At 34.5% G+C, this 14,413-nt stretch overlaps 1 protein-coding gene across 2 annotated transcripts; it reads left to right on the top strand.

Annotated features, from left to right (window-relative positions):
* The first annotated feature begins 1,021 nt into the window (after positions 1 to 1,021).
* LOC147066803 (UDP-glycosyltransferase UGT5-like) lies at positions 1,022 to 13,205 on the top strand. Of its 2 annotated transcripts, none has more exons than XM_085953929.1 (9): positions 1,022 to 1,150; positions 2,957 to 3,143; positions 4,124 to 4,202; positions 6,507 to 6,705; positions 7,864 to 8,058; positions 8,325 to 8,529; positions 9,309 to 9,528; positions 10,865 to 11,084; positions 12,878 to 13,205. In XM_085953929.1, exons 2-9 carry the CDS (start codon positions 2,979 to 2,981, stop codon positions 13,167 to 13,169), a joined length of 1,575 nt encoding a protein of 524 aa, XP_085810055.1. In that variant the 5' UTR covers positions 1,022 to 1,150; positions 2,957 to 2,978; the 3' UTR covers positions 13,170 to 13,205. The 2 variants fall into 2 exon arrangements, with proteins under 2 accessions (XP_085810055.1, XP_085810054.1); XM_085953928.1 differs by lacking the exon at positions 1,022 to 1,150 and adding an exon at positions 1,410 to 1,509.
* Positions 13,206 to 14,413: the final 1,208 nt, after the last annotated feature.

Below are 14,413 nucleotides of genomic sequence, written 5' to 3'. Positions count from 1 at the left end.
ATGCTTTAAAATATTAGAAATTACAGAGACACACTAACTAACAAATAACAATTGACTCTTGTGAGACCAACGCTTTCATATGACTTCTAAACATAGAAGTATTGTTCTCTACCGATTGTTAGAAATCGATAATATTTTTATGTTATCGATTTCTTTTCCGATTTCGATTTTTTTAAACTCCCGTAGGTATGACTGTCACAGCATTTTTTTTTTCAGTTATCCATTGCATTATCAGATAGTTCACACATAACTTATTGAATTTTTTTTGCTATATTCTCGTACCTACTAGGACGGGTCGCGAACAGTTTTATACTTGGGTGCCAAAAAACGATAAATATATTTGTTTCATGAGTGGCATGCCAAAGGATTTTTAAGGTACCCAACCTTTTGACTTCGCTGGACTACATTTAGTTAACAGGAAGAAGAATCCAGAATCCAAGTCCAGAAATTTTTTAGCTCTTTCCAAAAAAAAGTCTTCAGTGTGATCAAATTTTCCTCCCAATATTGGACGTGTCTGCATTAGTCTTTTGTAGCTTTCCTTCCAATCAGCTGTTTCACCGACAATAAATATGTGACCAGTCAGAATCGATTTTCAACATTTACCAAGTGCTACATATCATCAATGCCCTTTCAAATTTCGGGAAGTTTTGCATCGTTCCGGTTTAGATTCTACAATTCTTTTGCGAGTGATATTCTATTTTTTAATAGCTACTGGCAAATTGACCTGGATTATATCATAGTAGATGTGCGTCATTCATGACTGTGTACGCATGTGTCATGTTGAAGATTTACATGTATGTTTATACAGCCAGTTCTTTATGAATGCTCCGAAGACGGAAGCGAGTCAGACAGACACAATCATGTACCAGAAAATAGAGAAGTGACTGAAATTTGAAGAGTGAGGAGAAATTTTATTCTTGGTGACTCAAATGACCTAATCAATCAGAACGAGTCATGAAATGTAATTGACGCGAAGACATATATTTACATTTTAGTGACTCATTTAGAATGATTAATTCACAGTATGTAGGTAGTTTGTCGCAGAGATAAAAGATGTACGAAATGATGTAACTGACTTCCTTTGAACAAGTCCTGACTAGTTAGGACTAAATAATATATATATATACAAATACACATTCCATTCGCCTTAGTAAGTTCACTGTAAAGATATATGGCAGTGAAAACTTTCAATATTTTCTGTTAAATATATTATATCTTATAGATAGAATTATTATTCACAGTTTTGCATATAATAATTGTTCACGATCAATTTTTATGATTGTCAGTGAACCTAAAAGAAATATTTAGTGTAATGTGGTTAATTTTTTTTCCATCTCTGTGAGCTATCATTATCAAAACTTTCTTATCAAGTATCATTTTATTAATAGACTCACTAACTCTTGTTAACTAAGCTGAAACTTTTGTGTTACCGTTAGCTGTGTCAATGTGTTGCTCTTCAGTTGTTTATTACATTTTACTGTATTATAATTATTGTACATTGGATTGAAGGTAAAAATAAATATGTTACACAATATCCGTGCTAAAGTTTATCTAATCATAAATCCCATTGAATCATATGATTTTTAATTATAAAGAGAATTAATTAATAATATTTAAATTCTACCATCCGGTCTTATCTCCATTTTATATGATTGGGAGAAAAATGTCTAAAGTTTTAAGTATAAAACACACACAACCTTGATGGTTTACGAGAACCAAGCTGAATAGAATTAGAATACACAGTTACTATCCTAACTCACATTTGAAATATTTCAGAAGGGAGTTCTTTGAAACAACCTACTTCAATTATTTATTATTTGTATGGATAAATGTATACATCACATTTTAGTAGGACTATTGATGAAAATAATGATGCATACATGTGTCTATATAAATAATATATAACTTAAATGGGGTGATTCAAAGAACACTCCTGTAAAATATTTCAAAAGTGAGTTAGAATAGTTCTGCATTCAGCTGACGGATTATCTCTATATCTAGCTACACTACCAGTGATGTCTCTAGCCAAAGTGCCATCTTTAGGCAGATTTAGACAGCCGTCCCCTATAATTTTATAGTTGCAAGTTTGCAGTATGCAAAAGTTGTTAGGTACATACCTACCTATTTTATTATCAACAAAATGCAACCGAAATTTTGGACAATTACATACCAACCACTGAGGATTAGAGCATTTCTACGAAATCTACTCTCAAACAGCTGAGGTTTTAGGTACATGGAGATCTAACAAGCTTGGAGGCCTCCTTGTGATTTTTGTCAAACTAAGACGTCGGTACTTTCTAACGAAGCGACCGCATCGTCTACCACTGCTTTCAAAAGTTGTAATGATTGTATTCGTTCTATCATTTGCTGTCTTTTATAATTCTCTGCCCCTAAGCAATGCATGACCTGCCTACCCCCACAAGACGTCACTGCGCGCTACTACTTCCTTTACTCATTTTTACAAATACATTAATAATGTGATGGAAAAGAGAATATTATAATTAAGTACACTTTTTATTTATTAAAACAATGTAATATTAAGATGATATTAGAAGCGCTTACTTTCAAAAGCAGCTACAACGGTTTTATGCAATTTTGAGACAAATTGAGATAACATATATCTTTTACTACCGATTTAGCCAATTTTGAAACTAAGCTAGATTTTTAATAATTAATTTTGACGTATTCAGCTGAGTTTTGAAATTAAAACTCAGACCATACTAGTAGACAAATATATAATATCCAACTCAAAATACTCGAAAAACCGTTTTAGCCGCTTTTGAAAGTAAGCGTTTCATTTGTTTATGAAATTTGTTGTGAAACTCGAATAATATGTTTTTATCAAAATCAATTGTACATTCACCACTTTAAAGAGTTTAACTTCTACCCTTTTTACTGTTGCACACATTTTTAATAAGAAAATTATGAATCACATATTTTGATAATTTGTTTATAGATTCTCAAGTTTGGGGCTCAAGATGATTCCTCTATCCCGCCAAGTATTTGTAATATTTGTATCGTTAGTTGTCCTCTGTAATCAAGTGTCAGGCTATAAAATATTAGTAGTTGTGGGCATACCATCACGGAGCCATTACAATCTTGGAAAGGGTATTGCTGACATTTTGCACGAGAGAAAACATGAGGTAGGTATTCAAAAACCATATTAATTATAATTTATAGTAATATATTATATACCTAGTGATATCTCAGCCTCTGCAAACTCTTCCAATGCATCTATTCTATACACAAGGCTGCCATCGAGGGTAGTTTATCATTATTTATGTATTGAGGCGGTTAATTGTTATAATAAGTTACCCGTCTGAACTGTCAAAAAGTGCTATGTTTTAACAACACCTCTTTTGGCTGTGTTAACTTTTAGAGCGAGATAGACAGTTTAGACGGCTAACTTTGTAACAATTAATATAATACCTCAATATATAAATATGATAAACTACTCTCGATAACCGCCGAAAGCAGCCTTGTGTATAGGCGCAATAGAAGCGATCACACGTGCATAAGTAAGACTATATCGTCGTTGAAACTAGATGTGTAACTCCGTTGACTTTGAATGCCATTTAGTGGCTGTTATTTATATCTACCCATCTTGCAAATGATGTCATTCCAAAAAAATTGTAACATTGTTAAATCATGGATAATTTAAGTCCATAACCATATTATATTTGTATACGAATTTGATGTTTTTTGTCTCTCCTGTAAAGTAGTGTTTTTGGAGTTACACAATTTTCTAGTTTCAACGACGAATGCAGTGTTGCCATATTTTTGTCACCGAATTATAGTACGCGTTCGAAGAAATTATAGTATTTCGGCAAAAATTATAGTATGCATTGTCTTCGGTTGAAAATATATAGGTTTTTTGCTTCTCACACAACGGAGAATTTATGAAATTCCGGGGCCCTGTTTTATTTAGCTGTTCCAGGCAAAAAAATTGATAGATTCCTTAGTGAGCAGAACATTCTCCTTAATAACTGTATTAATTATTTGATTATTTAATAATGCTTTCTGCTTCTACATGTTATTGAGACCACCACTTTCATTTATTTTATTCTGTGGAAATCATATTTTGTATATCGTTTTATTTTCTTTTTTTTCTACTTTATTACAGATTACATTTGCTGCTCCATATGGAAGCAAAGCACCAGCTTACCGAGAAATAGTTGCTTCAGAACTACGCGACTTTGATAGTAAGGTTTTATTGGCGTTTATTTTATCACTACATACACAGTACACAGTGTCGTAGTGTTATAATCTCTTTCATTCCACTTTTCTTCCTTTCTTCTTTCCAATGGCGCTACAGCCCAAATTAAACTTCAGCCTCTTCAATTTTCCTCCAGCCAGTCCTGCATGCCAAGCAAACCAACGTAACCCCGCCCCCTCCTCACTCCATCCATCCAGTGGAGCCTTGGTTTTCTCACCTGGATGTTTGGTGAGAAGTGTTATTGGTATCCACGTTGACATGTGATAGACATCTCCTGCCTACCTGAGTTGCAGCTGTTTAGTATGTAAGAAGATCCTGGGTGCATTCTACATATTATATAGCTGTTCATCGTATCTTACTCTCTAGGGTTCCCCTTCTAGTGTGTGCCTAAAAATCTTCCTCAGATCTCTCCTTTCAAAGAAATCTAAAATTCCAACTGTTCTCGCAAAAATGGTCGACGCTTCACAGTCATATCGTTTTATACAGCCTTAATTTGATATTTCAATGGATATTCCGGTACTTTCGCGCAACTGTAATCTGCAACTAGAATCTAATTTCGGCTTTCGACAATTGATTTATTCCGAAAACTACGGGTCTAAGGTCTTAAGGTCTCTTTCGATCTGAATTTTAGATGACAATCTTTTGCGACATTTGTGTTTACGTACTTACGACTGAATATGATTTGTAATGCTCACCATTACAAATCATATTCATCATTATTTGAAAATCAGAGATTGGTGCCTTAAAATATTACGCTTAACATAGTTAGGCAAAAAACGATAAATTATCACTTCCGCTACAGCATGACGCCTAAAGACTTAAGAAATAAGGTATTCACTAAAACCCTTCAGATCCAGATTTAAACACACCTATCTCAATTTGTACCTGGTATTCAAGCCTTAGTTATAGTAAAAAGACGTATTGACATCGTGACAATATTTTACTCTATTGTCAAAATGTAAATTTAAGAATTTAAACTCACTTTGAAGCTGCTCACGTAAACAGCGCCTTTCTGTTTTATGAAAATTAGTTACAAGCTACTAGTTTGGTACGGTGCCTGTAGTTGCTATAATATGTATATCTTACAAGCAATGTTCCCTCTAAGGTGTGTGCGTGTGCACGCGCACACACACATTTAATGTCATTGGTGTCCGCACACATGTTTTCATCCCTCGCACAGTCCTCACACAAAAGTATTGTAAAAGAAAGTTTCCTTTGCCAGATTTTAGTAATAACTACAAGTGTGTTCAGTGTACGTAACAAACAATTCAAGTGAACAATAGGATTGCTTGTACAGTTACATATAGTACAATAATTATACTTATTAATTATTATAGAAAACTTATCCCCTAAAAATGTCAAAAAGGAGTGGATGTGTTATATCAAATGCGAACATTAAGAAGAAATCCTGCGATAAATTTAAATTGGAGTGGCTCTCTGAAATTGTCTAAACAGAAATGCCATCTTCAATGATTTCTCAAAAAGTAAGAATTGGTGGTATATTTGTTTATTCGGAAACAGATGAGTCGTGTGTCAAATGCATCATATTATGTTTCGCAGCAAATATGCAAGGAGAATTCACGTCTGGAAAGAAGTGGATTGAATGTAGGTTGTATCTTTTAAAAAGGCATTTAAGTCAAACAGTAGGTACACCGGGATGCTATTACGAAATTGAAAAATTCGAAAAGAGGTGGACTTTTGAAAATAATGACGGAAACACCCGAAGAACGAATGAATAGGATTGAGATCGCTGAGCGCAAAAAATCTGGTTGCGATCTAGTCAAAGTGTTAATTGATATTAGTAGGTATTGTATTATGTATATTTGTAATAGGTATTGGCTATAAAAATAAATGCTCCTATGCTTTGTATATGTATATGTGCTCATGTATCTAAATACACAGATATTCCCGAAAGCTGACGAAGTAAAAATTATGCATTCGAATTTGTTGAATGTATTAATGCAGTCATTAAAATAGAATTTTTTAATGAATTACAAAAGTTTCGGTTTCATACATTAAATAATTATTGATGAAAGTACGGATATATTATCAGTGCAAAAAATGCTAATTTTGTATGTTAATTTCGAAATTAATATAAATAAGTATATTTGTGTGTTTGTGGAGGGGCGGGTGTAAATTTACCACACCGGTTGACGTGATGCGTTGTAGATCCGCACACACAATAGAAAAATTAGAGGGAACGTTGCTTACAAGATTGTATCACATATTCATTTTATATGTAGGTAAGAAGACATCTAGGTGATTTATTGATATTTTTCTCACCTTTCAGTGGATGTACCATCGTTCAGCTTTCAAAAATCGACTGGATTTATATTTAAAATGAATTTTATGATAGAAGTCAACAATAAATTAGCGCAGACAGCACATGCATTAATTCATAGTACGGAAATCCAGGAGATGCTACAAAACAAAACTGAAAAGTTTGATCTGGTGATTGCGGAATACTTCTCCAACGAAGCTATTATTGGGTAAGAAAGAATATCTGTACCTATATATAATTAGATTAGGAATGTATTTTTACTTTTAAAAAATTTGAGTACCAATTATCATCATTATCATTATAAGTGGCCAAACAAACCAGGGCACTTTCGTTGAAACCGTTGAACTACCAGAGTCTGAGCCTGCCAATTGACGTCTGACCAGTGTTGCCATCTTTTTGTAACCGAATTATAGTACGCGATCCAAGAAATTATAGTATTTTCGCAAAAATTATAGTACGCGTTGTTATATGTTGAAAATATATAGATTTTTTTGCTTCTCACAAAAAAATAACGGAGAATATGAGAAATTCCGAGACCACTTTTTATTTAGGTACCTCTTCCGTCCAAAAACGCTTACTGACGAATTCAAGAAGTTTCATTTTAAACCAAAGTCAATGGCTTTTTTTACATTTTTTGAGCAGGTTTTTCAGGCTATACAATTTTTTTTATATTGCATAATTATAGTACTTTGCACCAATTTATAGTATGGAAATATCGAAATTTTCAAGTACTTTTTGCATATTTTCTCCGATCTTCAAAATTATAGTATTTTGGGCGTACTATACCTGTTTTATATCGTACATAGTACACAGATGAAAATAATTGTAGTACAAAAACTATAATTATAGTATGGTTGGCAACACAGCCTCCGACTGTCCAGTCTGGTATCTAGAATTTCTCTCAGCGGTTGAGCACTCCATTTCTGCTACATGACCCATCTATTGGAGCCTGTCAAGTTTAACGAATACAGAGATACATTCGTCATGGAAGAGGTTGTAGAGAGAGCTCCAGATTATGCCGAATACGCCATTCTTCTCTTTCTACTATGGGTCCATATATCATAATATGTACCACCTTCCTCTCGAATATATTGAGCACACACTCATCGCCTTGGTAAGAGTCCAACACCTCGATTTGTATTGTTCGCATCAGCGTCTTGTAACCCTCAGAAGTTGGGACCAGTAAATTTTCAACCAAATTTAGCCCGAAACAAAGGCGATCAAAGCATTTATTTTTGAAGATTTATTAATTATGGATACATCTTCGAATAGTCGGCTATGATCACCGACTTCAGAATTTAATTAGACAATCTACCAACAAACTTTGTTTTGCTGTGAATTTGAATGCATATTTATCTATTTTCAGTTTCGGTGTAAAATTCAACTGCCCCGTCGTTTTGATCTCCCCCATGTCGATGCCTGGTTCGATAGCAACATTGACAGGAAATCCTGTCTCTCCAGGAACGGTCCCCAACGTTTTCTTGCCATACTCCAATAGTATGAATCTATGGCAGAGGACTGTCAATACTTTGATGTGTATATTGCAAGACTTCATGGGATGGTAATGTTCTATTTTTTTGTTGGTATTCAATCAAAACGACTTCCTTTTCAAATTCAATACAAGAAACAGAAAAATAAAATAAGTCCCCAATCCGGATTATCTTTCACAATCCTTGATTCCGATCACTTGCTCACTTATGTCACAGCATACAACCACCGCAACTTTGGTCTGCCAACACGACCAGCACATCAAAAAAAATTCGGACTGGTCAATCTAAGTCTGTTCCATAAGAAATCCAGGTTGTAAACTGTCATTATTTGTCTCAGGTGGCAGAAAGATCCAAGCCAAAAGATAATTTATGAGGAGTTTTTCCCTGAAGAGGCAAAGAAGGTTCCTTATGAAAAGCTCGGTGAGAAAGTGGCTGCCGTTCTCATTAACAGTCATCCTTCACTGAATATCGCCAGGCCTCTTCTTCCTAATGCAATCGAAGTTGGAGGATATCATATTGAGCAGTCGAAACCCTTGCCACAGGTATTTTTTGGCTTTCAACAGGTTTCATCTTAGTATATTATTTAGGAATGGAACAGACTCTTTGCTTAGGCATGTATCACCCATGACCTTAATGTGTGTCAGCCAAGTGCAGGTTTCTGAGATTTAAAATAATGTCACAAGGGTTCTGCTGGACAAAAAGGTTGTGAATCACTGCACTAATTCAATGACACTTCAAAAACTCACTGACGACATAAAATTGAGCGAATAGTTTTACGTATTTTTCAAAACATTGATACACATCAAAAATAATTGCATAGATATAACATCTTTTTATTTTTAAAAACAATTTATATTTATTAATATGCGATTAAACATCATAGATTTTTTTTTTTTAATTGTCTAATTATTAATTATTTTGGACAGTGCAGTCATGACAACAATATTATGCGTGAAGGTTTTAGGCTCTGCAATAGGATGTATAATACATTCCTACATATTATACGACATCTATGCACTACTTTTATTAACCTACTAAATATATAACTTGCGCAACACGCAATCTTTTTACTGTGCATGGAACGAATGTATAAGAAAATTGTATGTTTGTCTGAATTCACAAGATTTGAGTTGAAATCTTAGGAAACTCATCTGTGTTACCTCAAATAATGGAATGGTTCATTCGAGTCACCCTCAGTGCGTGTTTCGTAATACAGAAATATAATTAATGCGAATGTGTCGATGAATATCAAATTCGTCTAAGACTTTTTTTGGCGATTAATTCTTACATAGAAATTTATATGAGTAGATTGATTTTTTAGGATTTACAAGAACTTCTTGACTCCAAAAAGGAAGGAGTGATCTATTTTAGTATGGGAAGCATTTTAAAAAGCTCTGTGATGCCTAAAGATGTACAAGTCCAGATCCTTAAGTCATTCTCAAAACTAAAGCAAACGGTTCTGTGGAAATTTGAAGAAGATTTAGTGGACAAACCGAAAAACGTCATCATCAAAAGTTGGATGCCACAATCCGCGATATTAGGTGAGGGTTTTTTTTTAATATTAGACTTTAGTTTAAAGGCTTGTTGACATGGGCTTAGTACTAATCATTAGTACTCGCTACTCGCACTAACGAGTTGACAAGTAAGTGTATCAGTAACACCATAGCAAATAGATGTACAAGTCCAGATCTTAAATCATTCTCAAAACTAAAGCAAACGGTTCTGTGGAAATTTGAAGAAGATTTAGTGAACAAACCGAAAAACGTCATCATCAAAAGTTGGATGCCACAATCCGCGATATTAGGTGAGGGTTTTTTTTTAATATTAGACTTTAGTTTAAAGGCTTGTTGACATGGGCTTAGTACTAATCATTAGTACTCGCTACTCGCACTAACGAGTTGACAAGTTAGAGTATCAGTAACACCATAGCAAATAGATGTACAAGTCCAGATCTTAAATCATTCTCAAAACTGAAGCAAACGGTTCTGTGGAAATTTGAAGAAGATTTAGTGGACAAACCGAAAAACGTCATCATCAAAAGTTGGATGCCACAATCCGCGATATTAGGTGAGGGTTTTTTTTTAATATTAGACTTTAGTTTAAAGGCTTGTTGACATGGGCTTAGTACTAATCATTAGTACTCGCTACTCGCACTAACGAGTTGACAAGTAAGTGTATCAGTAACACCATAGCAAATAGATGTACAAGTCCAGATCTTAAATCATTCTCAAAACTAAAGCAAACGGTTCTGTGGAAATTTGAAGAAGATTTAGTGGACAAACCGAAAAACGTCATCATCAAAAGTTGGATGCCGCAATCCGCGATATTAGGTGAGGGTTTTTTTTTAATATTAGACTTTAGTTTAAAGGCTTGTTGACATGGGCTTAGTACTAATCATTAGTACTCGCTACTCGCACTAACGAGTTGACAAGTAAGTGTATCAGTAACACCATAGCAAATAGATGTACAAGTCCAGATCTTAAATCATTCTCAAAACTAAAGCAAACGGTTCTGTGGAAATTTGAAGAAGATTTAGTGGACAAACCGAAAAACGTCATCATCAAAAGTTGGAAGCCACAATCCGCGATATTAGGTGAGGGCTTTTTTTTTAATATTAGACTTTAGTTTAAAGGCTTGTTGACATGGGCTTAGTACTAATCATTAGTACTCGCTACTCGCACTAACGAGTTGACAAGTAAGTGTATCAGTAACACCATAGCAAATATAAAAAAATAAATACGCATACTCCTTCTCGTATTCTTCTTTGCCACCAAACACTAGTTAGGCAAGAGTTGGGCGGTTTACACGTTGCGACAAGTTGTGAGTATAGATGGCTAAACGAATCATGTTAAAATTTCGTGAGAATTTTCTTTTTAGCCCATCCCAATGTGAAGATCTTTATATCGCATGGCGGGTTACTTAGTTGTACGGAAGCCATCCATCACGGAGTACCACTGCTAGCGATCCCCATCTTCGGAGACCAGAGCCACAATGCTGCCGCTGTCGTGGAAAGGGGACATGGCCTGACAGTGGACTACTTAAACCTTACGGAAATTTCTTTGACTTGGGCGCTTGATGAGATGCTAAATAACCCAAAGTAAGAATCGTTATCATAATTAAACATTCATGTTTGTAAAGAATCAAAAGTTGTAGATAGGTGGTAGGTATTGTATAATTTAGTATGAAACAAAAAATATATTAATTAATTCATGCTACTGGCGGTCAGCTGTATATATATGTTGGGTCACTACTGTGGTGTTCAATGTGTGGGTTGAGGATGATGATGATGAAGTCTACGATGTAGCAGGGTGAGATTTATTAGCAGTGTATCGGTACAATAGTATATTATACAATGATAGTACTTATAATCTACTGAGATAGTTACGAGCTAGGTACTTGGATTCGAGTGACATTTAGATAAATTATTCTTCGTTATTTATACAATAAAAAGTAACACATTAACATTAAATTCAGATACATAATCATATTGGACTAATTATAGTGTCAGCGTTTTAAATCAAGTAGTTTGTGAAATATTATTTATTATTAACGTCGTAAGAAAATATGATACCATGAAAAATGATTATTCGGCTAATACGCCATAATGATATAATGTGCTGTGATATGATGTAATAATATACCGTAACTAATGTCGCCAATTGACTTGCTGATCTAGCTAAGAGTTGTTTGCTGGAAATTGATTCGCTGGGGATATATAATTGCAGAATAATTTGATACATTAAACAATAGATATCTGATCGCTATTATTCTGCAGCTACACATATATAACGTATGCATGGCACCCACGAGGAGGCGGAGAGGGCTCTCTAGCCTGGGGGCTCGGCGTGTTGGGTCTACCAGATAAGTGAGATAAACAGACATCACAAATTTGCTAAAAACAGTCGCCTGGGGCGCTGGAGTATTAACATTAAAAACTATGTGGTTGTGTGATGCAATTATTTTTGATTATTGTAATATGTCAATACTCGACAACCCCATAGTTCAAATGGGTGTATTCAAGAATACAAAAAAATCGCTAAAAATATACTGAATATCCTTAATTTTACTTCAAACACCATTTGGAAAACGCTACTGTAGTGCGTCGTACTGACTTTAACCCTAGTTTATAGGTAAGGGGGCCCGCAAAAGATCCTTGCCTGGGGGCACGATTCAGGATATATGTGGGTGTCATGGTGTTGTGGAATTATGAAACGCTATTTCTTGACGTACTCACAATCAAAATAATATCTTGAAAAAAATATTTAGGAAATAATTATTATAATTGAGTCAGCTACTCTATAATATTATAGAGTTTACGTCATTGGATATTGCTGACTATGTGGAAAAACGGATATTGCGTAAATTATAATTGCAGTAAGCTATTTTACTGAGTTTGCCAAAATTGGACACTACGGGAAATGGATATTAAGGAATTTGTAATTGCGGTCAGTTATTTAGTATCGCCAATTAATATGCTGACACGGATTGAGTGTTTTATCCTCATATATATATAAGTATATTACAAATCTATAATATGATTTTGTTTCTAAAATCCGACTAGGTATTGTACATTCCATTGGTTTAGAACAGAAGAATTAATGTTTTTGTCGGATTTCACAGTTCGGCAGAGTTCTATAATAATAGTAGTTACAAAACATCTCTTCTGCAGTTGACAATTTTTTCTTAGACAATAATCAACTTCGAGACTAATTAATTTCCAACCCAAAATATATTTTTGTTCGATCGTGTGTTTCACACTTTTACCAGGATCGCTTGTTAAAAATAAATCGATTTGTTTTCCAAGACGATCCCAGCCATGGTAACCCTAAATTCTTTTCCCGGGTGGAGAATAGCTTCAAGAAAAATAATAAGTATTTTAATTAATTCCAGATATGAAGAAAATGCGATGCGAATATATAAACAATACCACGACAGGCCGATGAAGCCACGCGACTTAGTCATCTTCTACGCGGAGCATGCAATCAGGTCTGGTGGAGCCCCTCACCTATCTCCGGCGAAGCTGTCGAGGAGTTCTGATCTACTCTTGGATGTTTTCTTGGTGCTCTTACTGCCACCTTTCTTGCTACTCGTAATTGCCACAATGATCTGTCGGAAAATTGTCTGCAGTAAAAAAATAAATGATAATAAAAAAACTGTCGACCAAAAGAAGAAAATGAAATAATTATTTTTTTAATACATGGATAATGATAACACACATTTTATTCTTTTACTTAACACTGTTTATCCCTTCTTAAAATTCTCATTACCCAGAATACCCAACATTCCTTATTTGTAATCAATCAACCAAGATCTCCCTCCACATCATATCTGGCTCCTAACATGGCGCAGAAAAGTTTTGATACAATGCATCTTCAGTTTTTTATGCCAGGGAATTTCTCAGTTATCCAAGACTGAGGTCACCACGAAATGTGTACTTTGCTAAAAGTAAACATAATTGGCTTTAAGTTAGGAATGTCCATTGGAGATAGGAGCATGGAGAAAGACAATAAAATAATAAGACATCAAACAAAAATCCAATATAAACTGCTAAGCAAACTATGTGAAGACACGCTCACACTAAAATAATTGAACTTGTGGCGACCAGGTTGCACGGCCCAATAGGGTCAACAGCTGGTTGGACCTGCTCTTCACTTTTACACATTTCAATGTTATTTGCATTGTGTTGCAATCAAGCAAAAAAACCTCACTTACATAGGTAAAGTTTTAGTTAGGTGCAGGTTGTAGGATGAAGGTTACTATACGGCTTCACCTTTCTAAGAGCCTGCGCACTCACCCACAAGCAACTGTAAAAACGTGACAACTTGCGGCTGGCTATTCTGCCAGTTCTTTTTCGACCATATCTCGCCCCTTAGTTGGAATATATGGACACCACACGGCAGAGTTATTGGGATGGGGATACACCTCTGTGAGGTAAAAGATATATAATGTATTTACTTATACATATATAATATATATATTCTTTTATTTTTTATGTTACTTTTTTATTTTTCTTTTTTTCTTTTGTATATCATTTAATTATTCATTATTCTTCCTCATTTTTCTCATGTCATCTTCTTATGTAATTTCTTTCTTGTTAGGCTTAACTATATTATAATGTATAGGTATATGGAAACTTTGCTGGTTGCAATAACTATTTATTATTATATTTTAAATTTCTGTAATCAATATGTAACTGTTTGTTTTCCTTAATAAATAAAATAAAGGATTTGTACATATTTCTCTATAAATTGAGTGAGTACATCGTTATTCGTAGCCAACCGTAAATAAGTACTCCAAATGTTCTGATTTTGTTCGTCATTATGCCATTTTGGTTGACCTGTAGGCGTGACAGGTGATGTTAGATGGCAGGCGCGCACACAAAGATGGGGGGGGGGGTGTTTCAGGGTTGGTTACAGTTACGGCTCG

Source organism: Rhyacophila brunnea, unplaced genomic scaffold (assembly GCF_057557595.1).
Source record: "Rhyacophila brunnea isolate RB1 unplaced genomic scaffold, BYU_Rbru_1.0 scaffold_4, whole genome shotgun sequence".
Taxonomy (NCBI): domain Eukaryota; kingdom Metazoa; phylum Arthropoda; class Insecta; order Trichoptera; family Rhyacophilidae; genus Rhyacophila; species Rhyacophila brunnea.
This window is presented reverse-complemented; position numbering and strand designations above follow the sequence as displayed.

Coding starts and splice junctions, on each gene's coding strand:
- LOC147066803 (XM_085953929.1), top strand. CDS start 2,979: ATGATTCCTCTATCCCGCCAAGTATTTGTAATATTTGTATCGTTAGTT. Junction 3,144..4,123: donor TGCACGAGAGAAAACATGAG/GTAGGTATTCAA, acceptor ACTTTATTACAG/ATTACATTTGCTGCTCCATA. Junction 4,203..6,506: donor AGAACTACGCGACTTTGATA/GTAAGGTTTTAT, acceptor CTCACCTTTCAG/TGGATGTACCATCGTTCAGC.